Raw genomic sequence first — 27,475 nt, forward strand, 5'->3', positions numbered from 1 at the left:
GGTGACTGATGCTCAAGTCAGAAATAGACATCAATAATAAAAGTGCTTCTCTTAATGTTTGGTCTTCATCCCCTTCAATCTAATTTTGCTACTTTATTTGCCTATTTCAAACAGTCATCCTTATTTTGCTGGCAATATCATAAGAGAGGTCCGGTTCCCGAAAGGTCAATTTGGCCCCCAAATTCTTGGGGGCCCCACTCAATGTTGAGGGGAAATTTGTAAGATTTTTAAGATCTTCGAAAGACCTGCCCATGGTCCTCCCTTTGGTCTAAAAAGACTGATTTTTAACCTATCATCCAGGTTTCTCCCCCAGGGAGGAAATTAGATTGATGCTTTCTTCCAATTTCTAATATTTATGCTAAACTAAAAGATGCGGATAGATTTTATGCCATGGTCACTTTCCTTGGGCCACAGTGCTGCTGCCGACAAAGTTTTATGAGAGGCAATATTCCAGGGCTCCTCTGGAGGCAGTAGCGTCTAAGATTGAAGTAAATGGCCACTTGTGGTGGTGCCATTGCTTCTGAGTGCTCAACTCACCCTATCAAGGCCAGCACTGCTGTTTCCCACTTTGTGATGTGCACAATCCTTCCACAGCTGGAAATGGAAGTCACGATTCATGACATTTAAGTATTTGCACTGTTGCTGTCTGTACCATGTAATCTGCCCGGCGAGAGATTGTAGAGCAGCATGATCGGGGCCCAGGATAAGCGTGAGTTCGGGGCCCAGAATAGGCGAGAGGCCCAGGGGCAGCACGGGCCAGCTCACACTGCGATATGTGTGCGCACTCGGTCCATGCAGCAGAGCTGGTCTCCAGTCGCCTTGGTTAATCCTTGCCATTGGACCAAGACCTAGCTCTGTCAGGCCCGTGTGGTGGCTGGTATGCAATGGCCACCACACATTAAAAAAATCCATGCACAGGCATCTTCCACCCTTCAAGATTAAGTTCGGGACCTGGAATATTAGGTCCTCATTGAAACACCTGTGAACTTTTTGGCATGGAAGCAAGTCATCCTCGATTTGCGGGACTGCCTATGATGATGATGACTTGATCTATATAACGATGATGGCTTCTGGCCATTTTCTGATGATAAAATGCAGAAAATAATAACCAAAGCAATGGTAGAGTACAGAGAATGGATGGTATATTATGGAAAAACATACATAAAGATTATTTTTCAGTGTCAAAAACAACATTGGCTGGAACAAAGTGCTGGCCTATAAGTTTCTAACCTTAAAATTAGAGCTCGGCCATACAGGGATGATGTCAGAAAACACTTTTTCCCACAAAGGGTAGTGGAAATCTGAAACTGTCTCCTCCAAAAAGCTGTTGAGACTACGTCAATTGAAAATTTCAAAACTGAGATCGATATATATTTTTTTAGGTAAGAGTATTAAGGGTTACAGAACCAAGGCGGGTAGATGGAGTTAAGATACAGAGCAGCCATGATCTAATTGAATGGCCTACTCCTGTTCTTATGATGCTGAGACCTGCAGAGAATGAACAATTATTTGAAGGATGTTCAAATAGCAAAGTAGCAGATGTAAGTAGAAACCAAAATATCCAACTTGGTACGATATCCTAGAATATGGAGAGGACACAACCGCTTTTAAGGCTATAAGTTCTTCCAAATGGCACAGTTTTAAAGCAAAGTTGTAAATAATGAATAGCAGCAATTTTCACTATTTCTTCAATAATATGCTTGCCAATTAAATTTAATAATTTACAAATCTCACATTTGATATTCATTATCTATAGAAATTTGGTGTATACAAAGTAGTAAACTAATTAAATATTGGTTCTCTTTCTTCTGATGCCAGCATCCAAACTCCACTGTAACTAATGTGGCACCTCATCCAGAGAATGACTCCACAACCTGATTGTTCTGCTGCCAACCGTCCGTTGTAATAGCGTTCATTAGATTTGTACATATTTTAAAACTGATCCACTTCTTCATTTAAAGTATTACAAAGATATTAGTGACCATTTATGTTTATTTCATATTGGAAGTTAACTACATTTTAAGTGACTGTTTTAAATGCAAGATTTATTTACCTATCAAATATATTACCGAATTATTTGCCACGGTTTTTTTCTATCTCTTCTTTGTCGAGTGCTCTGTACATCCTTCATGTTGGTTGCACTTTATCATTTCATATATAGGAAAGAAACCTGCAGTATGCTGGCCCTTTATCCTCCTTGGTGAAACTCTAATGTGACACTCTTTTATCCTCTAGTTCTTGCTTTCATGGTTTGTACCAGTTAAACCATATATATTTAAAGAATTATTCAATGGTCCCTTACTCCTAATGCAGAACCATACTCTCAGGGCATGTGTTTGAGTTAGGGCTACAGCTCATCATCATCATCGGCAGTCCCTTGGAATCGAGGAAGATTTGCTTCCACTCCTGAAGTGAGTTCTTAGGTGGCTGAACAGTCCAATACAAGAGCCACAGACTCTGTCACAGGTGGGACAGATAGTCGTTGAGGGAAGGGGTGGGTGGGACTGGTTTGCCGCACGCTCTTTCCACTGTCTGCGCTTGATTTCTGCACGCTCTCGGCATGGAGACTCGAGGTGATCAGTGCCCCCTCGGTTGCGCTTCCTCCACTTAGGGCGGTCTTGGGCCAGGGACTCCCAGGTGTCAGTGGGGATGTCGTACTTTATCAGGGGGGCTTTGAGGATGTCCTTGTAGCGTTTCCGCTGCCCACCTTTGGCTCATTTGACGTGAAGGAGCACCGAGTAGAGCACTTGCTTTGGGAATCTCGTGTCTGGCATGCGAACTATGTGGCCTGCCCAGCGAAGCTGATCGAGCACTGCAGCCATGATTCTCTCACCTGTGTTCCCTGCAACTGCAGCTCCATTCTGGGAGTACAGAATCATGGAACACCCCTTTGCTTTCTTTCCGAGGCCTTGGGTCAGTAGTAGTGCTTTCCTCTCTGAGTCAGAGGGTCTTGGGTTTATGCCTCACTCCAGAGATTGGAGCACATAATCTAGACTGGCACTTCAGTGCCCCATATTGGACTGTGCAGTCACCCAAGAACTCACTTTTGGAGTGGAAGCAAGTCTTCCTCAATTTCGAGGGACTGCCGATGATGATACTAAAGGAGTGCTGCAGTGTCAGAGGAGCTGTCTTATTGACAAGATGTTAAACTGAGGGCTCATCTGCCCTCTCACATGGATGTAAACATCCCTTGGCATTATTCGAAGTAGAGTAGGGGTGTCTCCTGGTGTTCTGATCAATACTTATCCCTCAATCAGCACCATCCGAAACAGATTATCTGGTCATTTATCGCATTGCTATTAGTGGTGTAAATTGACTGCTGCATTTCGCTACATACAACAGTGACTACATTTCAAACAACGTAATTGATTGGCTGTGAAGTACTTTGAGAAGTCCTAAGATCATGAAAAGCACTACATAAATGAAAGTTCTTATTTTCTCTACAAAAGTATTTCCATTGCGAAGTCTGTCTATTCAGAACACTGCAAGAATACAATATAATGTTAACATAGCCATTGAGCATATTAGGCTAAAAAACAATGTTGGAAAAATCATTTGCAATATTTTATGATGAATTATAACACATCGGTAAGGTTAAAATGTCATACTAAAAAAATTGGCTCTGTTGATAGTATAAAAGCTTGTTTGAATTCAAATAAAAGCACTGCTTACATAAAATAATGGAAAGTAGTGAACCAGTTTAAGTACACTGGCTACTCTGATGACTTTAGTTCAACAGCTGGAAGCTTTTAGTTCCATGTTAAATCCACATCAGAAAATAGAATGTAGAAGTGTGGTTCAACAAAAAATATTAAACAAGCAACTCTTTCAGTAAAGCCAATAATACAAAGAACAAAACAGTTTTTGATAATATGTATCTTAATTCCCATTATAGTTTTTAAAGCAATAATTTTCTAGTGAGGTCTGCAATGACCCAACTTCATCCTTGTCTGTCTGTACCTGACATTGATAATAGCCATTGCACTGGCAACTGATTAGAACAATTTGAGGAGGGACTGCCTAACGAGAAGACCATAAATATTGTGGCATAACAAATTAGTTTTATTGACATTCTTATACAGCAGCATGATTGTACAGGAAGTGCAGCCTGAGTATCATGTGACTTTCAAACCAGCCAATCAGCTAATTAATATGTACTTGTCTGACAGTGAAATTCCATAAAATATTTCACAAATCAAAGGTAGATCCTCTTTGTGAATTTGCAATTGAATCCAAATACAATCCATGGCTCTTACACATTAATTTGTGAAGATGTGCTAATGAGGTTACATTAGTTGCCTTTAACATTAAGTGGCCCTGCCAAGAAAAAGATGGCTTTAATTGCATGAGATTGTCTATAGTCCATTCATTTGGGAGAAATGTTTATTTACAAAAATAAAAAAAAATGAAACCAAGCAGGAAATAGTTACAATGGTTCAACATCAATGTTTTTCTTTCTTCCTTCCTTGGTCAATTCAGAAATCAGGAAGTGCTGTCCATAATACTTTACATAGGAGGCATCGTCTTTGCACATGCACATTTTGTGCTTCTCATGTTGTATAGACAAGGATGCCCCTTGTTCACTGCAGTATTGCAACTCCTCATGAGAAGTGACCATTTCTTTCACTCAAGTCCAAAAGTGCTGGTTTCTTCCACTGCTGTGAGCAGCTTTTCATATAGCATAGAATATGATGGATATGGTGGGAGGTCCAAGCGATTGAAACATGTGTGCGCCCTGAAACAGTACAGAAAAAAACACAATATTAATATTAACATATTCTTACATATCAGTCAGTAATACATGCTAGAAGTAATAAAAGTACACTTCCTACTCTCCCAATAGCCTAGTATTGTCATAGTGTTATGACATTGGCATAAGCACTAACCCAAGTATAACAAACAGTGCCATCCCATTTGGCTGAGAAAACCCAAGGTGCAGGAACAAATGGGGCAGAGACCCAGCATAGCCAGGTCCTGCACCAGCCTCCCCCTCTGCCCACCACTATTACTCCGAAAACACTGTGGGGAATCATTTTTTCAGGGGTTTCACTGGGAATCAGCAAGACTGAGTTGTCCTAGGTTCCTGTTGATTCTGGGATTTCTGCTCAGCCTTGTAAGGGGCAGAACCATGCCCACCTTTTACAAGCACAGTAATGTGGAGGATGGCCCTAGGGGTGGACCTGGGGAAGAATTTCCCTAAACTCCCACTTCCTCTGCTTTTTTGGACTCAGCATACTACTGGAAGCTGTTTGAGAGAGATGGGGTGTACCAGTTTCCACCAGGCCACAAATGGCTTTTACTGGAGAATTCATATGAGGGGAGTGGCCTGGAGCTCAAAGAAAAGCAAGTTTTTTTTATTATTGTGATTGACCCCATTACACTGAGGGGTGCATTATTGTGTCTCAGGAGTCACTGGGTTTTACAGCCACATGCGGCAGATGGCCACAGAGATCCACCCGTATTGTCACTGGCACCCACTAACCCCATATAAAAAATGTTCCCTGATACTGTGACTCTGCTATCTCCAGCATGGTCACTGATGAAGGGCACTGGCAGAAACAATCATGGTGTAACCACCTGGTTTTCAGCCGACTGAATTTTGGGGCTTTTGGGTTTTTGCGACCTCTTATTTGAAGGCAGATTCAAACAGATTTTAATACGAATAGAATTTTAACACTTTTTGTTTTATTATTAAGTTCCATATGTTTTGAAGTTGATCTACAAATTCTTTGTTGATTTTATTTGCTTCCTTCATTTTCTGATAATTTTCTTCTCTTGGCTTTTCCACTCCTTCAGGCTTTAATTTCTTGCTGGGGTCTAGTTTCACATCTGCTGAGCACCCACTCAAGTTAACGTTCTTCATGTATGAGCCTCCAGAAACTGTCTACGGGCCACTTGACCATGAGAGCATAATAACTGAGTGTGATCCTGTCCTCAACGGATTTCCACATATTATCAAAGAAGACCTTGCATTTATAAAGTGCATTTCACAACCTCAGGACGTCCCAAAGTGGTTTACAGCCAATAAAGACGCCCCTTGAAAAGTTGGTGTTGGTATGATCAGGGGTAAGAACAGTGTGTCAAGGTTTTCCCCACTATTTTAGGGGGCTAGTATTATGTTTTTGCCCAGTGGCATCAGTGAAAATGTAACCTCAGGAGTGGGACTCTGATTGGATAAGTGATAGCTTGAAGAGACCTCAGGTAAATGATATAAACAGTGCTCCATTTAACGGGCCCAAGTTTAGGCCTCAGTTGCTCCTGATTTTTTGGAGCAACTGGTGTAGAACAGAGTATCTTAGAAATTCAAATTCTCGGCATTTAGTTTGCTCCAGTTCTACTCAGTTAGAACAGTTTCACAGAATTTTTTTTCAAAAGGGGGCGTGTTCGGCCACTTACGCCTGTTTTCAAAGTTTCGGCAATGAAAACTTACTCCAAACTAACTTAGAATGGAGTAAGTGAAGATTTTTGTGCGCTTGAAAAAACCTAGTCTACACTTTAGAAAATCAGGTGTAGGTTACAAATCAGGCGTAGGGAATGGGGGGAGGAGGGTTTAAAGGGAAGTTTACAAACATTAAACACTTCAGTTTTACAAATAAAGAGCCATCATCAATAATAAATGATAAAAACATCAATAAATCAACCAATAAATCAATAAAAAAAAATTAATAAGAAATCATTTTTTTTAAAATCAATAAATAAAACATTTTCTACTTACCGACTGCAGCACCGGGAGCCCTCCAACAGCATGCTGGGATGCCCCCCCCCCCCACCCCCCAGTGTGTCTCTGTCAGTGTCTCTATCTCTCTGTCTGTCTGTGTGTGTCTCTCACTCTCTGTCTGTCAGTGTCTGTGTTTCTGACAGTGAGGGGTGGAGGGGAGGGGGTGGAGGGGTGGAGGGGAGGGGGTGGGGGGGAGGGGGAGGAGGGTGGTGGAGTGGGGGAGAGGAGGTGTAGTGGGGGAGAGGGGGTGGGTGGGTGACAAGGGAGGGAGGGGAGGGGGGGTGAGAAAGGAGGGAGGGCAGGGGGGAGGAGAGTTAGGAGGAGGGAGGGGAGGGAGGAAGAGAAGGGAGGGAGGGGGTGAGAGAAGGGAGGGAGGGGAGGGGGGGTGAGAGAAGGGAGGGAGGGGAGGGGGGTGAGAGAAGGGAGGGAGGGGAGGGGGGGGTGAGAGAAGGGAGGGAGGGGAGGGGGGGTGAGAGAAGGGAGGGAGGGAAGGGGGGGGTGAGAGAAGGGAGGGAGGGAGGGGAGGGGGGGAAGAGAAGGGAGGGAGGGGAAGGGGGAAGAGAAGGGGGGAAGAGAGAGAGAGAGAGAGAGAGAAGGTAGAGAGAGAGAGAGAGAGAGAGAGAAAGAAAGGAGAGGGAGGCTGAACGGGCCGGGCCCGGCCGGGCCCAAGACTTCGAGCTTAGACTTACCGGATTGACAGGTAGGTGGAGTTGGGTCCGGGGTCCGGGGGGGGTCGGGAGCGCGGATCGGGAGGAGTGTGGGTCTGGGCGGAGGGGAGGGGGGGGTCGGTTGGTCGGGGCGGGGGGTGGGGGGAAGAGATCGGTCGGGAGCGGAGGTCGGTCGGGGAGGGGGGGGAAGGTCGGGAGTGGAGGTCGGTCGGGGAGGTGGGGTGGGAGCGGGTGTCAAGTCGGGTCGGGTCCGGTCCGGAGGAAGCAGGAGCTGGCCGTGGGAGGCAGCCTTATCCACGCAGCCCCAGTGAGGCCATTCGGCCAGGGCTAGGGGCTGCGTGCTTCGGGCCCCTCCCACAGAGTTTTGGGCGCCTGGAGCTACTGCACATGCGCGCCCACTGTAGTGTGCATGTGCAGAGGTCCCGGCACTGTTTTCAGCGCAGGGACCTGGCTCCGCCCCTACAGTTCGTGCTGCGCCGCGCCGAGCTGCAAACGACCAGCAGGGAGCTGGAGAATCTGGAAGTTTTTTTTAGGCGCACTTTGTGGCGCGAAAAACGGGCGTCCAGGTCGGGGCTGCGCCGTTCTAGGCGCGGCCCGAAACTTGGGCCCATCTTTTCAACATTAGACCAATTAAATAGTTTAAACAACATACAGCAAGTACTTGGATGTAAGCACGTGTTATTTCACCTAAAGTAAATGTCCAAACATATGTTTAACCTTTAGTCTACTAATATAGATTTTTAATATTTATTCAAATGTATTTTCAGCAAGCTAAGGCCAAAGAAGTGCTAGGCCTTCACTGCTGTTATCAGCAATAGAACCAATAAGGCCATATGGCTACAACCAACAAACTGTCAATAAAAAATAGTATTTTAAAATTGCAATAAATTTCAAATAGATTTGCTCTTTGCCAGCATCGCTATTGTGAATGAAGGTGAGCTGAACAGACTGGAGCTGTAAGTTCCCACCCACTTGCATCTTGACTCCATGGAAATACGGAGGAAGGGAAATTCCAGAGCCTAAGGCCTAAAAGGCTAAAGGCACAACTGCCAATGGTGAGGCAAAGGGACGGGAAAATGCACAAGAGGTTAGAGTTAGAGGAACGTAGAATTCTGGGTGTGGGCGCAGATTGTCGAGCTGGAAAAGAAATAGGGAGGGGCGAGACCATGAAGGAATTTAAACACAAGAACATTGGTGCAAAGCGTATGGAGCTCGTGGTGGCGGCTGAAGTTGATGCCTTTGGTCTTCCCAATATTTAACTAGAGAAAATTGCGGCTCATCCAAGACTAAATATAAGACAAGCAATCTAGCAACATAGAGCAATGGAAGGGCTGAGACAGTGGGTAGAGAGATAAAGCTGGTTGTCATCAGAATACATGTGGAAGATGCCCCCATGTCTTTCAATGATATTGCCTAGGAGCAGCATGTATAAATAGAAACATAGAAACATAGAAAATAGGTGCAGGGGAAGGCCATTCGGCCCTTCGAGCCTGCATCACCATTCAATATGATCATGGCTGATCATGCAACTTCAGTACCCCATTCCTGCTTTCTTTCCATACCCCTTGATTCCTTTAGCCGTAAGGGCAACATCTAATGCCCTTTTGAATATGTCTAACGAGCTGGCCTCAACAACTTTCGGTGGTAGAGAATTCCACAGGTTCACAATTCTCTGAGTGAAGAAGTTTCTCCTCATCTCAGTCCTAAATGGCTTATCCCTTATCCTTAGACTGTGACCCCTGGTTCTGGACTTCCCCAACATCGGGAACATTCTTCCTGCTTCAAACCTACCCAATCCCGTCAGAATTTTATATGTTTCTATGAGATCCCCTCTCATTCATCTAAATTCCAGTGAATATAAGCCTAGTCGATCCAATCTTTCTTTATATGTCAGTCCTGCCATCCCGGGAATCAGTCTGATGAACCTTCGCTGCACTCCCTCAATAGCAAGAATATGCTTCCTCAGATTAGGAGACCAAAACTGTACACAGTATTTAAGGTGTGGCCTCACCAAGGCTCTGTACAACTGCAATAAGACCTCCCTGCTCCTATACTCAAGTCCTCTCGCTATGAAGGCCAACATGCCATTTGCCTTCTTCACCACCTGCTGTACCTGCATACCAACTTTCAATGACTGATGTACCATGACACCCAGATCGTGTTGCACCTCTCCTTTTCCTAATCTGTCGCCATTCAGATAATATCCTGCCTTCCTGTTTTTGCCCCCAAAGTGGATAGCCTCACATTTATCTACATTATACTGCATCTGCCATGCATTTGCCCACTCACCTAACCTATCCAAGTCACCCTGCAGCCTCTTAGCATCCTCCTCACAGCTCACACTACCACCCAGCTTAGTGTCATCTGCAAACTTGGAGATATTACATTCAATTCCTTCGTCTAAATCATTAATGTATATTGTAAATAGCTGGGGTCCCAGCACTGAACCTTGTGTACCCCACTAGTCACTGCATGCCATTCTGAAAAGTACCCGTTTATTCCTACTCTTTGCTTCCTGTCTGCCAACCAGTTCTCTATCCACGTCAATACATTACCCCCAATACCATGTGCTTTAATTTTGCACAACAATTTCTTGTGTGGGACCTTGTCAAAAGCCTTTTGAAAGTCCAAATACATTACATCCACTGGTTCTCCCTTGTCCATTCTACTAGTTACATCCTCAAAAAATTCCAGAAGATTTGTCAAGCATGATTTCCCTTTCATAAATCCATGCTGACTTGGACCGATCCTGTCACTGCTTTCCAAATGTGCTGCTATTACATCTTTAATAATTGATTCCAACATTTTCCCCACTACCGATGTCAGACTAACCAGTCTATAATTTCCTGTTTTCTCTCTCCCTCCTTTTTTAAAAAGTGGTGCTACATTAGCTACCCTCCAATCCATAGGAACTGATCCAGAGTCAATAGAATGTTGGAAAATGACCACCAATGCATACACTATTGCTAGGGCCACTTCCTTAAGTACTCTCGGATGCAGACTATCAGGCCCTGGGAAATTATCAGCCTTCACACTCATCAATTTCCCTAAAATTTTCTGACTAATAAGGATTCCTTTCAGTTCCTCCTTCTCGCTAGTCCCTCGGTCCCCTAGTATTTCTGGAAGGTTATTTGTGTCTTCCTTCGTGAAGACAGAACCAAAGTATTTGTTCAATTGGTCTGCCATTTCTTTGTTCCCCATTATAAATTCGCCTGATTCTGACTGCAAGGGACCTACATTTGTCTTCACTAATCTTTTTCTCTTCACATATCTATAGAAGCTTTTGCAGTCAGTTTTTATGTTCCCTCCAAGCTTCCTCTCATACTCTATTTTCCCCCTCCTAATTAAACCCTTTGTCCTCCTCTGCTGAATTCTAAATTTCTCTTAGTCCTCAGGTTTGCTGCTTTTTCTGGCCAATTTATATGCCTCTTCCTTGGATTTAACACTATCCCTAATTTCCCTTGTTAGCCACGGTTGAGCCACTTTTCTCATTTTATTTTTACTCCAGACAGGGATGTACAATTGTTGAAGTTCATCCATGTGATCTTTAAATGTTTGCCATTGTCTATTCACAGTCAACCCTTTGAGTACAATTCGCCAGTCTACGAGGAAGAGATGCCCAATGCTAATCATCAAAATCTATTTAGTTGTTTTGAAAAATTATTTGAAGAAAAACTAGTAGACCAATTTAAATAGCTTTATGCATGTAACATTGATATTTAATGTTTTTGAAACCTACAGGCTGTGTGTGTGTGTGTAAGAGAGAGTGATAGAGAGAGAGAAAAATCATGAGATTTCTTAGCTTTAGTTGGTGCTTGAATTAAATGTTATAAACTTCAGAATGCTGAGGGGCAGAGAAAGAAATAGGCGAGGATTTTCCTCCAGGAATCCACCTGGAGTGTTAGCAAGAGGAAAATGAACCAGGGAGGCCTATTGCCGAATCCCCGCCTGACAGGAGTGCAGAGGTAATTACCCTTCCCCTTCACTGGGGAAGGGATGCTGAAGCCACTGTGTCCTTGCCCCGTCACATACAAATAATGGCAGAAGCAGTTTTGTGGAACGAGTAATTTTCTTCACTTATATCGAGTGGCTGGCAGCAAAAAGAATATCTCTGAGGAACCGACCACCTGCTGGTATTGGGTTCCATCACTGAAGGCCTGACGGGAACTAGAGAAGCCTGAAGGAAAGTTTTAAAATTTATTAAGATTTTTTACATAGAAATACTTACACAGAAGATGATTAACTATTTGCTCGCTTGGAGGTTAAACACTGAAACAAATTGGTTGGGCCGAATGTCCTGCTTCCGTGCCGTACATTTTTTTTGAAGTAACACAAAGTTTTTTTTTAAACAATTCTTTTTAGGTTTAATCTTGCAGACTGAGCCTTAACAACCATTGGGATTTCCCTCAGGCTTTCACCCATTCACTTGCTTTGAGAAGGAAAAATATAAAGATCAGATAACCAATGCAGGGATTTCAGGCTGAACAAGCACTGTAGGTGACCTCTAACCCCAAGCCCACTGGTACCCCTGCCTCCCTGTCTGCAGATCCAGGCACAAATACTTCATCATGACACACCCACCCCTGCAATGCTTGAGAGGGCTGCACTTCCCAAAGCAATAGCCCAGCTGCCAGACAGCTGCGGGCACAGCTCATATATGAGACTCTCAGCTGATCTCAGCCCACTGCCAAATGAGCCTTGCCATCATGATCCCCTTTTAGCAACATACTCAACTCAGTTGCTTGCTGACATTGAACTTTCCTCCACAATCTTTCATTTGGAGATCATTCCGCTACTGTTTTGTGCAGACATTCTGTCACCTTGCTCGAAATGATACTGCCCATATCTCAGCAGTGAAAAAACAATGGCCCAGGCTTTGCGGGCGCATGCGAAATCTCGAAGTTGCAGTCTGTCGATGACAGCTCCGAAACTGGCTACGCTGTGAGCCCACACCAGCACCCACCACGCCCCCCTGCCCCATCACAGAGGCGGCAATTCCCGAAACCTCATAAATCACTGAAACCAATGAAAACTTTGGCTCTTCCACAGTAATTCCGCTGTTAAATTCCCCACTAAATGTTAGATACAAAGGGATTAGGTGTAATGGGGGTTTTAACAGCATATTGACTGCTAACAAAGGTTAAGGGCCTGGAAAACTAATCTTAATTTTGTGCAATATAAAATTTGTCCATTTTAAAATTAAGAAACTTTTCAAAAAAATGTTTTACTGTTAGAATTAAGAGCTTGCTCACTTCCTTGTTCACTGTCTGTGGGAATTCTTCCTTTTGATTGGCTGCTTAGGCAGCCTGTTGACATCACAGCAGCTTGAACAAGAGAATCCCCACTACAGTACGTGGAATTGAATGGAAGGTCGGAAAACCCAAACTTCTCGACACAGGGATTGCGAGGTCCTCGTGTGGAGCGTACTTCGGGACCAGCAGCGAACACCTTTGCTTCACTGCTGACCTCAAATTCCGGGCCATTATCACCCACGACAAATTTGCCAACTTTTTTATTGTTTAAGATCATTGTGGTGCCCCTTGGTGCCTACTCTTGTATGCCCCACCAATAGCCTCCTACTTCCCCTACAGTGGCTGAATCTTAATTTGGGGCACTGAAGTGGTACTTCCTTGTTTTTGATTGTGGGCTGTTTTCTCTTCCAAGAAAAAAAGTGGAGAAAGTGAAGGCACTCTGCATACCATCATATGGAATGCAACCCTGGTTTCAGAAGGCAATATTTGAAGAGGGGGTGTGGAGAGGGCGGGGAGGTGGTACTTAATACCAAGGCCTTCTCCTTCCACAGCCTAAAAAGCTGGGCTCTCCTTTGCTGGATTACAATTAGTAATACTTCAATTGAAGAATCTTTAAATTTGGATGTTGGGTGCACAAGCCTCAGACATTGCTGTGAGCCACACTGATACTGACACAAGAAGGCAGACTTGGCCCTTCTGGCAACAGCACTGGATTTTCCACCTCCAGCTTCTAATTGTTACCTTGGTTTTGTTGATAGAAAATGTAAAAACTCTAATTACTGTTACTTATAAGACAAATGGAGAGAAGCAGAGAGAGAGAGAGAGAGAGAGAGAGATGAGAGAGACAAAAGACACACAGAAGGGGGAATTTAAACAGGTGGGTTGGGGTTAGGTGGGAGGTTAAAGTGTTAAATAACTGAAGCCTGACCCATAATCCGGTTTTAACAGCAGCCAACCCATTCCCACGAGGCAGGTCATACATTTAAATATTGTAATGAGGCTGGTGTGACTCATGGTGATCCACCATTACAAATTTAACTGTGGCTGGTCGGGTTTCCTAGGCTTTGGGGAGCCTGCCAGCTAAAGTAAGGCGAGGACTGCTGGAGGTAAGTGCCTCTACATTTACCTGCTGGATCCAGTGTCCCTGCTTCACCCACCCTGCATGATCAGAACCCCCCCCCCACCCCCCACCACAGCCTCCGATCCCCCCATCGGCTCCGGATCGCCTTCCCGGACTCCTCCCTCCAGCCCCGATACTCCTCCGGCTCCCTAGTCCTGACCAACCACCCACCCCAATGTTCCTCTGGCCCCCAATGCTTCTCCAGCTCTGAGTTATGACCATCCACACCCTCACCGATGCTCCTCTGGCCCCCGAGTCCCCCCCCCCCCAATGCTCCTCCACCTCCTAAAGCTCCTCCGGCTCCCAACTATCCCCCTGCTCCTAATGCTCCTCCAGTTCCTGATGCTTCGCCAGCTCCAAACCACCCCCTGCCCTGCTGCTCCTCCGACCACCAATGCTCCTACCCATCGCAACCCCCCCTATCCCTCCCTCCCTTCTCTCTGCAGCAATGCCACAGGCCTATCCACTTGCAGCTAGCCAGTCTCTCCCTCTGGCTGGCTGCGGGCGAGAGAAACAGAGCTTTGAAATGTTGATCAGGCCCTGCCATTAAATTCATCAGGGCCTGCTGGAAGCCCGTTCTCCCGGATTTCCCGACCGCTTTCTAGCCACCTCGCTTAAAATTTCAGCTTGGGTTTCTTTCCTAGACCCAGTTTGAGTTTGTTATTTAAAAAAATCTAGAAGTTGAATTTTGAAAGCAATTAGCCTCTAATCATCCTTGACTATCACCTGCTAAATTAATATTTTGTTTCCCTTCACAATGGAAAAGGAGGCTATTAAACCACAGGTAGAGAAGACTGGAAACTAGGAAATAGGAAGAATTTCTAGAAATTAGTATATGAACAGAAACATTGGATAAGGCTACAAATTTTAAGAGGAAGTCCTATCAAAGAATAATTGACACACCAGTCTTTCTAGCTGGACATATCCATTTTGGGTTCCTCATCTCCTTCCTGCTCATCTCTGAATGATGATACTCCTAGACTCCTGGCTGAAAGGTCGTCTCTCTTTGTATTAGAAAATTTGCTGGATACAGCAGATTCTGATAATTCTCATAGCCTTAAAGTAAAATTTGCTTCAATGATATATTCCACCATGATTCAGGTAGAGACATGAGCCTCATTTCCTTTCCTTCCAGCCTCTGGCATTAATATCCAGGAGGTAGCCCTGGTCCCCTCGCAGCCAGTCATCTAGTCTGCATGTTCCCTTGAAATAGTGGACTGTTGTGAAGATATTGTAGCTGTTGCCCAGGCAACAATGACCTACATTATTCTGTTTGTGTGGTCAGACAGCACCTGTATGTTGATGGGAAAAAACCCATTCCTATTTATATGAGGCACAAGGATGTTTTGGGGCTATGATAGCTTTGTGTGTGCCATTAATAAGTCCCTGCAATTCAGGGAAGCTTACCATCTGGCAATCGTGCTGCACCCTTTGGTGCTGTTGCTTACTTTCTATTATCCCCAGTGTACTGGCCAATATTTATCCGTCAACCAACATCACTAAAAACAAATTATCTAGTCATTATAACATTGCTGTTTATGGGAGCTTGCTGTGTACAAATTGGCTTCCGCATTTCCCACATTAACACAGTGAATGCACTTCAAGAAACTACTTCATTGGCTGTAAAGCGCTTTGGGACCTCCTGAGGTCATGAAAGGCACTATATCTATTAACAAGAATGTTCCTGCAAGGGATAAAAATCTTCTGGCAACTGCTTTGTGAATCAATCCTGACCAATGTGGCAAATGTCACCAGTGGTGATTTGAAAGCAACCAGTGGCTCAGGTGACATTCTCAGCAACTGTCCATCTGAGATTGCTGCTGTAGATTAGACTCCAATAGATGGCATGACTTGGTGACTGCCAACTACAATTCACAAGGGAGGCTAAGACAGTTCTCTTTGACATGTCCAAGTAGGTGTGCTTGGGTTTGAATACATAAGCCCTGGGCTGAGTTTCAATGTGTGCCAGAATCCTGAAGTACATGTGTGTCTGCCTTTTTTTCTCTGTCTAAATTCCTCTTTCTCCTCCAAGTCCATAATAGCCATTGGCAGTCCAATGGAATGTCCGAGCTAAGCACTGTGGTCACTGGCGAGGAAGCAGCTGTTGTCAGCCGTAGTGCTACAGGAGAACATTTCTTTCAGAATGAGCCTTGTATTTCTTTGACAGGTAATAGCAGCAGCCAGTAATGCAAAAAGATCATGTATTAAGACCCAAAGAAACCAAACACATTCACACTTCCAAAGCCATCTCAATTGTCAATCACACCTTTAAGAATTCTAGTACTCAAGAGCAGAGAACAGAAGTTCAGAAGCAACTATTTTATATAGACAAGCACCTAATGTGCACAATTAAGCAAGCATATATGTAGATTTGGGTTATATTCCCTGTAGATAAGGAGGTAAAGGAGTAATCCGACTGAAATGTTTAAAACAGGAAGAGAATTTGATGGGATAAATAATTACTTTTCTCTCTGGAAGTAGGATCCAGATTATGGGGTTGGAATCTTTGAATTAGAACTAAACTGGTTAAAAGGAAATTCAGAATGTTTTTATTCATAGAGTTGTGAAGGCCATCGATGTAGAATTAATTACAATGATTAAAAATGAAATAGATAGCTACTTGGAAAATAAGAATATTGAGGGATACGGAAAGTTCTGAGGAATTGGAACCAAATGGCTCAAGATGCCATGACCAACAAAATTGTAGATAGTGTTGATGGCATGAAAGGCCTACTCCTGTTCCTATGTTCCTAACTCCATAATCAGGTAGAAAAAACTCTCCTCTGATACCTGTTGCTGCAATTAGGGCATTGTGGTAACTTCACTAGACTAGTAATCCAAAGGCCTGGATGAATGATCCAGAGACATGAGTTCAAATCCCACCATGGCAGCTGGGGAATTTAAATTCAATTAAATAAATCTAGAATAAAAACTAGCATCAATAATGGTGACCATGAAACTACCGGATGGTTCACTAATATCCTTTAAGGAAGGAAATCTGCCGTCCTTACCTGGGCCAGCCTATATATGACTCCAGACCCACAGCAATGTGACTGAGTCTTAACTGCCCTCTGAAATGGCCTAGCAAGCTACTCAGTTATACACAACCGCTACGAAAAACAATAATAAGAATAAAACTGGACGGACAACCCGGCATCAACCTTGGTACCGGCTTCAGACATGACAACGGCACACCCGGTGCAGTCGACCCTGCAAAGGTCTTCTCACCAACATCTGGGGACTTGTGGCAAAATTGGGAGAACCGTCCCACAGACTAGTCAAGCAACAGCCTAACATAGTCATACTCACAAAATCATACCTTTCAGCCAATGTCCCAGACTCCTCCATCACCATCCCTGGGTATGTCCTGTCTCACTGGCAGGACAGACCCATCAGAGGAGAGCATACAGTTGGGAAGGAGTGGACCTGGGAGTCCTCAACATTGACTCTGGACCCCATGAGGTCTCATGGCTTCAAGTCAAGCATGGGCAAGGAAACCACCTGTTGATTACCACCTACTGCCCTCCCTCAGCTGATGAATCAGTACTCCTCCATGTTGAACACCACTTGGAAGAAGCACAGAGTAGCAAGGGCACAGAATGTACTCTGGGTGGGGGACTTCAATGTCCATCATCAAGACTGGCTCAGTAGCACCACTACTGACCGAGCCCTGAAGAACGCAGCTGCCAGACTGAACCTGCAGCAGGTGGTGAGAGAATCAACATGAGGAAAAAAACCTACTTGACCTTATCCTCACCAATCTAACTGTCGCAGATGCATCTCCATGACAGTATTGGTAGCAGTGACCACCGCACAGTCCTTGTGGAGACGAAGTCCTGTCTTCACACTGAGGACACCATCCATCATGTTGTGTGGCAATACCACCGTACTAAATGGGATAGATTCAGAACAAATCTAGCAGCTCAAAACTGGCCATTCATGAGGCGTTGTGGGCCATTCGCAGCAGCAGAATTGTATTCCACCACAATCTGTAGCCTCATGGCCCGGAATATCCCTCACTCTACCACTATCATCAAGCCAGGGGATCAACCCTGGTTCAATGAAGAGTGCAGAAGAGCATGCCAGGAGCAGCACCAGGTGTACCTAAAACTGAGGTGCTAACATGGGGAAGCTGCAACATAGGACTACATGCATACTAAAAAGCAGAAGCAGCATGCTATAGACAAGGCTAAGCGATCCCACAACCAATGGATCAGATTAAAGCTCTGTATTCCTGCCACATCCAGTCATGAATGGTGGTGGATAATTAAACAACTAATGGGAGGAGGAGGGTCCGTGAACATCCTCATCCTCAATGATAGCGGAGCCCAGCACGTAAGTGCAAAAGACAAGGCTGAAGCATTTACAACAATCTTCAGCCAGAAGTGCCGAGTGGATGATCCATATCAGCCTCCTCCTGAGGTTTCCACCATCACAGAAGCCAGTCTCCAGCCAATTCAATTCACTCCAAGTGATATCAAGAAAAGGCTGAGCGCATTGTATACAGCAAAGGTTATGAGCCTTGACAACATCCCGGCTGTTGTGCTGAAGACTTGTGCTCCAGAATTAGCCGCACTTCTAGCCAAACTTTTCCAATACAGCTACAACATTGACATCTACCCGACAATGTGTAAAACTGCCCAGGTATGTCCTGTCCACAAAAAGCAGGACAAATCCAATCCAGCCAATTAACACCCCATCAGTCGACTTTCAACAATCAGCAAAGTGATGGAAGGTGTCATCAACAATGCTATCAAGTGGCACTTACTCACCAATAACCTGCTCACCGATGCCCAGTTTGAGTTCCTCCAGGCCCACTCAGCTCCAGACCTCATTACAGTCTCGGTCCAAACATAGAAAAATAACTTAATTCCACAGGTAAGGTGGGATTGACTGCCCTTGACATCAAAGCAGCATTTGGCCGAGTGTGGCACCAAGGAGCCCTAGTAAAACTGAAGTCAATGGGAATCAGGGGGAAAACTCTCCACTGACTGGAATCATACCTACCACAAAGGAACATGGTTGTGGTGGTTGGAGGTCAATCATCACAGCCCCAGGACATCACTGCAGGAGTTCCTCAGGCCCAACCATCTTCAGCTGCTTCATCAATGACTTCCCTCCATTATAAGGTCAGAAGTGGGGATGTTCGCTGATCACAGCTCAGTGTACAGTGCCATTTGCAACTCCTCAGATAATGAGCCAGTCCATGCCCGCATGCAGCAAGACCTGGATGACATTCAGGCTTGGGCTGATAAGCGACAAGTAACATTCGCGCCACACAAGTGCCAGACAATGACTATCTCCAACAAGCGAGAGTCTATCCACCGGCCCTTGACATTCAACAGCATTACCATCAGCGAATCCCCCACCATCAACATCCTGGGAGTCACCATTAACTGGAAACGTAACTGGACCAGCCACATAAATACAGTGGCAACAAGAGCAGGTCAGAGGCTGGGTATTCGGTGGCGTGTGTCTCACCTCCTGACTCCCCAAAGCCTTTCCACCATCTACAAGGCACAAGTCAGGAGTGTGATGGAATACTCCCCACTTGCCTGGATGAGTGCGGCTCCAACAACACTCAAGAAGCTCGACACCATCCAGGACAAAGCAGCGCCCTTGATTGGCACCCCATCCACCAATTTCAACATTCACTCCTTCCATCACCAATGTACCGTGGCTGTACCATCTACACTGCAGCAACTCACACCAAGGCTTCTTTGGCAGCACCTCTTAAACCCGTGACCTCTACCACCTGGAAGTACAGGTTCAGCAGGCACATGGGAACACCACAACCTCCACATTCCCCTCCAAGTCATACACTATCCTGACTTGGAAATATATCGCTATTCCTTCATCATCGCCGGGTCAAAACCCTGAAACTCCCTCCCTAACAGCACTGTGGGAGAACCTTCACCACAAGGACTGCAGCGGTTAAAGAAGGCAGCTCACCACCACCTTCTCAAGGGCAATTAGGGATGGACAATAAATGCTGGCCTTGCCAGCGACACCCACATCCTAGGAATGAAAAAAAATCAATACTCCTTCCTATTACTCAGGAGAATGGGACTGAAGCCAGGACGGTGAGTCTCATATCAATAAATAAGCAACAACAGGGAGTGTTATATATGTAAACCTGTAAATACCTTGTTTAGCCAACAGAGGACTCATCCCCTGAACTCCCAAGGGATCCCAAAATCCCTTGGGAGCGCCTGTACATAAGGAGGCCTCACAGGCAGGTGAGGCACTCTGGAGATCTGTAATAAAGGACTACGGTCACACATTACTTTAAGCTTACAGTATCTGGTCAGATTCTTTATTCAAAACATAACAGGGAGAGAAAAACAGAAGCAGTTGCCAGGACAGAGAGCCACATGCCAGGAAAGAGAGACATAAGGCACAACATTGAGACACAAACCACAGGAATGAGGTACAAGCCAAAGAAATGAGTCAGAACCTGTAAAGCAACACCTGTCAGGGCAGTAAGACGTAACCTGAGAAAGGGAAAAGTAATGTTGCTGTTTTTGGTAATGACACCACCCACTGCTGAGCGGTTACCCTTCCACCCACCATTGGATAATTAAGCATCAACTGAATCACTACATGACGATATAGACAGAACAGATCTATCGGTGGAGAAATGTGTCGTGTTCAGCACTGGGAAGATCAAGTCAATGAGGCCAAGTTTCGGCCTGAGTTGCTCCTGTTTTTTTGGAGCAACTGGTTTAGAATGGAGTATCTTAGAAATTTGAATTCTCGGCATTTAGTTTGCTCCAGTTCTAGTCAGTTAGAACAGTTTCACTTTGGAACAGAATTTTTTTTTAAAAGGGGACGTGTACAGCCACTTATGCCTGTTTTCAAATTTTAGGCAGTGAAAACTTACTCCAAACTAACTTAGAATGGAGTAAGTGAAGATTTTTGTACGTTCGAAAAAACCTTGTCTACACTTTAGAAAATCAGGCGTAGGTTACAAATTAGGTGTAGGGAATGGGGGGATGGGGGGTTTAAAGGGAAGTTTACAAACATTAAACACTTCAGTTTTACAAATAAAGAGCCATCATCAATAATAAATGATAAATACATCAATAAATCAATCAAAAAAATGAATAAAAAATAAAAAAAAATGTAAGAAATCAATAAATAAAACATTTTCTACTTACCGACTGCAGCACCGGGAGTCCTCCAACAGCGTGCTGGGACGGCCCCCCCAGTGTGCCTCTGTCAGTGTCTCTATCTCTCTGTCTGTCTGTCTGTGTGTGTGTCTTTCACTCTCTGTCTGTCAGTATCTGTGTTTCTGACAGCGAGGGGAGAGGGAGAAGCGGGGTGGGGGGGGAGAAGGGGGGTGGGGGGGGGGGAAGAGGGGGGTGGGGTGGGAGGGTAGGAGGAGGGGGCTGGCGGGGAGGACGAGGGGAGGGGGAGGAGGAGAAGGGGAGGGGGGAGGAGGGGGGGTAGAAGAAGGGGAGAAGGGGGAGAAGGGGAGAAGGGGGGGAGAAGGGGAGAAGGGGGGGAGAAGGGGAGAAGGGGGAGAGGAGGGAGGGAGGAAAGGAGAGAGGAGGGAGGGAGAGAAGGAGATAGGAGGGAGGGAGGGAAGGAGAGAGAAGGGAGGGAGGGAAGGAGAGAGGAGGGAGGGATGGAAGGAGAGAGGAGGGAGGGATGGAAGGAGAGAGGAGGGAGGGAGGGAAGGAGAGAGGAGGGAGGGAGGGAAGGAGAGAGGAGGGAGGGAGGGAAGGAGAGAGGAGGGAGGGAGGGAAGGAGAGAGGAGGGAGGGAGGGAAGGAGAGAGGAGGGGGGGAAAGGGAGAGAAGGAGGCTGAACCACCGGGCCCAAGACATCGGGCTGGATTTACAGGTAGGTGCCGTTGGGTCTCGGGGGGGGAGGGGGTCGCGGAGGTCCGGGGGGGGTGGGGGGGGAGAGTCGCGGAGGGGGGGGGGGTGGGGGAAAGAGTCGCGGAGGTCTGGTGGGGGAGGGGGGGAGCAGAGGTCGGGTCGCCGAGGTGGGGGGGGGGGGAGAGCGGGAGTCGGGTCGGGTCTGGTCGGGTGGGAGGAGCCTTATCCACACAGCCCCAGCGAGGCCATTCGGCCAGGGCTAGGGGCTGCGTGCTTCGGGCCCCCCCCACAGTTTTGGGCGCCTGGAGCTACTGCACATGCACTATAGCGCGCATGTGCAGAGGTCCCGGCACTGTTTTCAGCGCAGGGACCTGGCTCCGCCCCCCACAGCTCATGCTGCGCCGCGCCCAGCTGCAGAGGACCTGCAGGGAGCCGGAGAATAGGTAAGTTTTTTTTAGGAGCACTTTCTGGCATGAAAAATGGCCGTCCAGGTCCGGGCTGCGCCATTTTAGGTGCGGGCCGAAACTTGGGCCCAATTTCTGTTCAGAAAGATTTGCATGAATCTGCTCAACCATTGCTGCGTAATAAAGCTTGCAAACTCTGTTTGGATACCAGTATTTAGCTCAGTTTACAAATGGTGGTAGAAGTCCCACAGATTCTTCCCATCATCTGCCGTAACTTCAGCGGAATATCGGTGGAAGCCCTGCAGAAGCAGCGGAAACAGCTACTATGGCCGGAAATTGGGAAGACCCCTGCCAAAATTCCAGATGCAAATCTCATTCACACTGTAGCAAACAACCCGCAAATGTCACCAGAAATGCTGGTAGAAGAGGGGTTATGATAGAGTAGGTATGGAGGAACTGTTTCCACTAACAGGAAGGTTGGTAACCAGAGACACAGGTTTAAGATAATTGCCAAAAAAGCCAGGCAGGAGATAAGGAGAAATATTTTTACTCAGCGAGTTATGATGATCTGAATGTACTGCCTGAAAGGCTAGTGGAAACGGATTTAATAGTAACTTTCAAATGGGATGTGGATATAAACGTAACATTTGCAAGGCTACAGGGAAAGAGGAAGGGTGTGGGACTAATTGGATCGCTCTTTCTAAAAGCCAGCACAGGCACAAAGGGCCGAATGGCTTCCTTCTGTGCTGGATAATTCTATGGGCTCAAATTTGGCCCTCTGGTTTTTTCGGCGCACCTCCGAGCCCCCTGCCGACATTTTACATCAGAAGCAGCGGCAAAAAAAATCCTTGCGATCATGGCCGAGTCTCGAGCCATCTGTGGAGCTGGTGTGGAACAAAGAGAGGGGGGCGGAGCTAGGTCCCGGCGCTGAAAACCGTGTCGGGACCTCTGCACATGCACATTAGAGTCTGCGCGCATGTGCAGTAGCTCCTGGTAGGCCGTTTCTGCAAATGTGTGCTGCAGGCCGTGTGGGAGGGGCCGAAGCACGCTGTCACTAGCTCTGGCCGAATGGGCTCCCTCATCGGCGGCCCGCTGTGTTCCCTAAGGTAGGAGTTCTATTTTTTATTTGTTATTTACTGATTGATTTTGGTGCTTTAGGTGCAGGGTTCTTTCTATTTTTTTTATTTGAGTTATTTATTGATTACTTATTACTTTGGTTTTGGTGCTTTAGGTGTAGGATTCCTTCTATTTTATTTGTTAATTAATTGCTTATTACTTTTTGTGCTTTGTTTGGTGCTCGGTGGTGCTTTAAATATAGTTACTTGCGCCGATTCCTTAGTTGTAAGGTCTTTCTGTGCGGACAAAAGTGGACACATACGCTGCCCTAAGTTAGTTTAGTACAACTTTTTTCTGGCCAAATTAGCATAAATGGTGTAAGTGGCTGAAAACGCCCCCTTTTGAAAAAAAAACTGACCTAACAAAAATCCTAACTAACTCACTTACACTGGCGCAAATTAAATGGCCATATTTGCAACTAAAAAGATACACCAGAAAAATCAAGTGACACCAAAAAAAACGGCGCAACTCATGGGGAAATTTGGGCCCCATGATACTAAGAGTGAGAATTATCAAAGGTTGGGCTTATGATACCACCAGCAGCTATATTCTACCATGCCTGTGTCTATTTTGCTGGTTGCACAGAAAATCCATCTACTGGCCTTGGATTCAATGTTATGTTAGTGGACCCGATAGGATGGCATACTGCATTCCAGAGTCCATCCTCCCTAATCCTGAAGAGATTGTAACATTCTATGATTCTATCTCTTCATTGGTGGGCCAGGAAATGTCAAATAAAATTTTAAAAATTCAGCTAATTTAGTTGCCGGCTCTCTACATGATCTATCCAAGTGCAACCCCCATACCTTTTAATAATCCTCTTTTTCAAGCAACTATCAATTTCTCTTTTGAAAGACTGCTTTAACAATGATTTGTGTCAGAGAATTCAACATCCTAACCATCCTCTGGAAAAGGATTTTTTATTATCCTTCCCTTCAATTCTTTTTGTGATTACCTTAAATTTATACCCTCTCTGAACTGGCTCGCCAAACAGTGCAAACTATCTATTAGTATTTACCTTCGTGCAACCTTTCCTAATGACATCTTATCAGGTCACCACCTGACAAGACTAACAACCAATATTTATACAGCACCTCTGTGACCTCGACCACCTCAAAGGACAAGGGCTGCAGGTGCATGGGAACACCATCACCTCTAATTTGCCCTCGAAGTCACACATCATTCCAACTTGGACATATGTCATGGTCCTTCATCGCCACTGGTTTAAAACCCTGATCTCCCTACCTAACAGCACTGTGGGAGCATCTTCACCACATGGATTGCAGTGGTTCAAGGCGGCGGCTCACCACCACCTTCTCAAGGGCAACTAGGGATGGGCAATAAATGCTGACTTGCTAGTGACACTGCATCCCGGGATTTTTTTTTAAATCACTGAGAATTGCTTGGTTTGGGGATGTGAAAAGGGAAAGCATCTTGGTAAGTAAGTCAATGTATGTTTTGTGGAAAATAAGAATTTTAAGAGCTGCATAGAGAATGGAAGAAAGTGAGGTGCTCAAAAGAGAAGAATATTCCAGAGTAGTCGGGTGAGAGGCCAAGGTGAGATATGGCCATAAGGACTTTGCAGCATCACACTGGTGTTGACAGGGCTGGTGGTGAAAAATATAGCTAGTTGGAGAAGCTTCTATGGGAAGAAAGGAGTTATTGGTCAAGAGCTAAGTTTCTGCCAGTATTGGTATGTCATCTTCTGGAATTAACCTGCTCAGCAGCAGCAAACGATATCCTAACTTATCAGGTCTCCCCACATTCCTAACAGCCTAGTCTATCTATGCCGCACATTTTCATTACTGCAATGGGATTTTCAAACTTCTACGCAATACTCCAAGTTCATCATTACCTTATTATTTTTATACCCTATACCTCCAGATACAAAACCAAAGATTCCATTTGCCTTTTTTCTGACGTGATCTGCTGCCACCTTTAATGGCCTGTTTATCTGCACACCAAGGACACTCTGCTCCACTAGTTCATATCAAATATCCAAATTCTCCATTGAGCCTTATCTAGCTATGTCCCCAAGCAGTCATTTGCAATCTTTGTCACAATTTGCCATACACTTCAGTTTGAGGTCATCAGGAAATTTTGATATTATATCCTCAATTATTAAGTCCAGAACATTTTATGTATATTGTTTATAGTAAATAGAAGCAGCCCCAATATAGGCAACTGTGGAACAATGCTGATCACATTTTTCCATTCCGTGAAGCTTACTTTTGCCTCAATGTTTTGCTTTCCACTTCCACATGGACACATTTCCATTCATTCCATTTGCCATTATGTGTGCTATAAATTTTTATATAGAATTTTATAAAATACTTTTTGAAAATCCATATAAAGCACACACATTGTATTTCCTTTATCTATCTGTTATTTCTTCAAAGAATTCTATCATATAGGTCAAGCACAATCTGCTTTTTAAAAATCTATGCTGACTGGCCCTAATTAGCTCATGTTTCTCCAAAAGCTTAATAATTTATACCATATTATAGACCCTAGGGCCTGGATTTTTCTGGTAATACTGCCAATTATTTTTGTTCAATATTGCGGCCATCCAATTTTCAGCTATTATTTCTGACAGATGGAGAAGCACCCTACTTAAAATGGGCAACATATTTAACTGAGGTGATGATATGGTGATGTCATATGTCCCGTTTTGTCACAGCCACCTAATTTCTATTGGATATAGGAACAGGAGCAGGCCAATTAGTCTTCCAGGCCTGTTCCGCCATTCAATTAGATCATGGCTGATCTGCGATCTAACTCCATATACCCACCTTTGCCTCATAGCCTTCAATACCTTTTATGAACAAAAATCTATCATCTCAGATTTTAAATTAACAATTGATCTAGCATCAATTGCCATTTGCAAAAGAGAGTTCCAAACTTCTACCACCCTTTGTGTGTAGAACTGTGACCTAATTTTACTCCTGTAAAGTCTAGTGCTAATCTAAGGGCTCTTTACCAAGTGATTAAGCCCCCTAATCCCAGACTCCCCAACCAGTGGAAATAGTGGGCTGAAAATTACGGTCAGAGGCCTTCATTCGCTGCACAGCACACGGGAAGATGTCTTCCATGTACGGATGCATATGCTGGAATCACATGGGCCTGGACCACCAATCACTATCTAGTATTTTAATCGATAATAATGGGAACTCTGTACAAGCTCCCATTACTATCAATGAGAAACCCCCCTAAAACAAGAAACACAGCACAATAAATAAAAAAACCTCACATATTTAAAATTAATTGAAATTGAATGTAATTAAATGTTTTAGAAAAAATGTTTAAATGTGTTTTAATAGTGTTAAAAATAAACTTACCTTAATGGATAGGGTTTTTAATATAAAAATGAGTGATTACATTCAATGTTTCTATGTTTTAAAACTCTTATGCTGGTAAAAGTAGGCTGTACGCCTGCTTTTACCAGGCGTAAGAGTTTGAAGGACATAGCCCAATCTCAGCCCCGCGGATGTCCCTCCTGCGGGGATGCGTAGGATCTGTCTAAAGTAATTTTGACAGATCGGAAAAGCTGGCTCTCGGTGCATAAACATCGCGCGCCGAGAATTGGCTTTTCTGAGGCCTCGCCGGGTGCGTGCGCACATTGTATGCACCCAGCGAGGCCGCAATTTTCGGCCCAGTTTCTCTCTATCTACCCTATCTGTTCCCCTTAATATCTTGATAACTTCGATCAACTCACCCCTTAATCTTCTAAATTCCAGGGAATACATACCTAGTTTGTGTAATCTCTCTTCATAATTTAACCCCTGGAGTCAAGGTATCATTCTGATAAAGCTATGCTGCACTCCTTCCAAGGCCAATATTTCTTTCCTAAGATGTTCCCAAGAAATGCTCACAGGACTCCCAGGGGCCAGATTTACGAGTGGTTTGCGACCCGGTTGCAAAGCTCGGCTGGATCCTCAGGTATCTGCTTGCGGCGGCATTTCCAAGTTCCGCCGGGAAGAGGTGCGCCGACATGCAACGACTCAGATTGCGTTTGTGATCAACTTTTGGCACTCTCCTGACCCGTACGCCACGCCCAGAATAGCGACAGCTCAAACCTGTCAGTGCAGCCCCGCCAGCAGTGGTAAGTATGAAAACCTGCAAAAAAGGTACGTTTTTATTTTTTTATTTTTTTGCAGCAATTACTTAGTTAAGGGTCTTGAAAATGATTTTGGAATGTTCTTAGAATGGTTTATCCCCCTCCCAAGGACTCTCTCGCAGCGCAAACAACCCTGGACTAAAGTTGCCGAAACTCGCATTTTGCGCAATGAATGCTTGTGCGACACCTCCCTTACCTGGTGCAGACGTAAAGGCTAAAGGTTCGGGCTAAAAACGGTAATTTTCATGTATCGCT

General features: G+C 45.0%; 1 protein-coding gene across 6 annotated transcripts in view; it reads right to left on the minus strand.

Annotated features, from left to right (window-relative positions):
* Nucleotides 1-4,050: 4,050 nt before the first annotated feature.
* Nucleotides 4,051-27,475, minus strand: part of LOC139264565 (E3 ubiquitin-protein ligase HECW1-like) — a 751,381-nt gene continuing 727,956 nt past the window's right edge. For all 6 annotated transcript variants that reach the window (XM_070881227.1, XM_070881228.1, XM_070881232.1 and 3 more), the window contains one exon: nt 4,051-4,735. In XM_070881227.1, the coding sequence (XP_070737328.1) occupies nt 4,624-4,735 (112 nt within the window). In that variant the 3' untranslated portion in view covers nt 4,051-4,623. The remainder of the gene's footprint in view (nt 4,736-27,475) is intronic.

This window comes from Pristiophorus japonicus, chromosome 5 (assembly GCF_044704955.1).
Source record: "Pristiophorus japonicus isolate sPriJap1 chromosome 5, sPriJap1.hap1, whole genome shotgun sequence".
NCBI classification, from domain to species: domain Eukaryota; kingdom Metazoa; phylum Chordata; class Chondrichthyes; family Pristiophoridae; genus Pristiophorus; species Pristiophorus japonicus.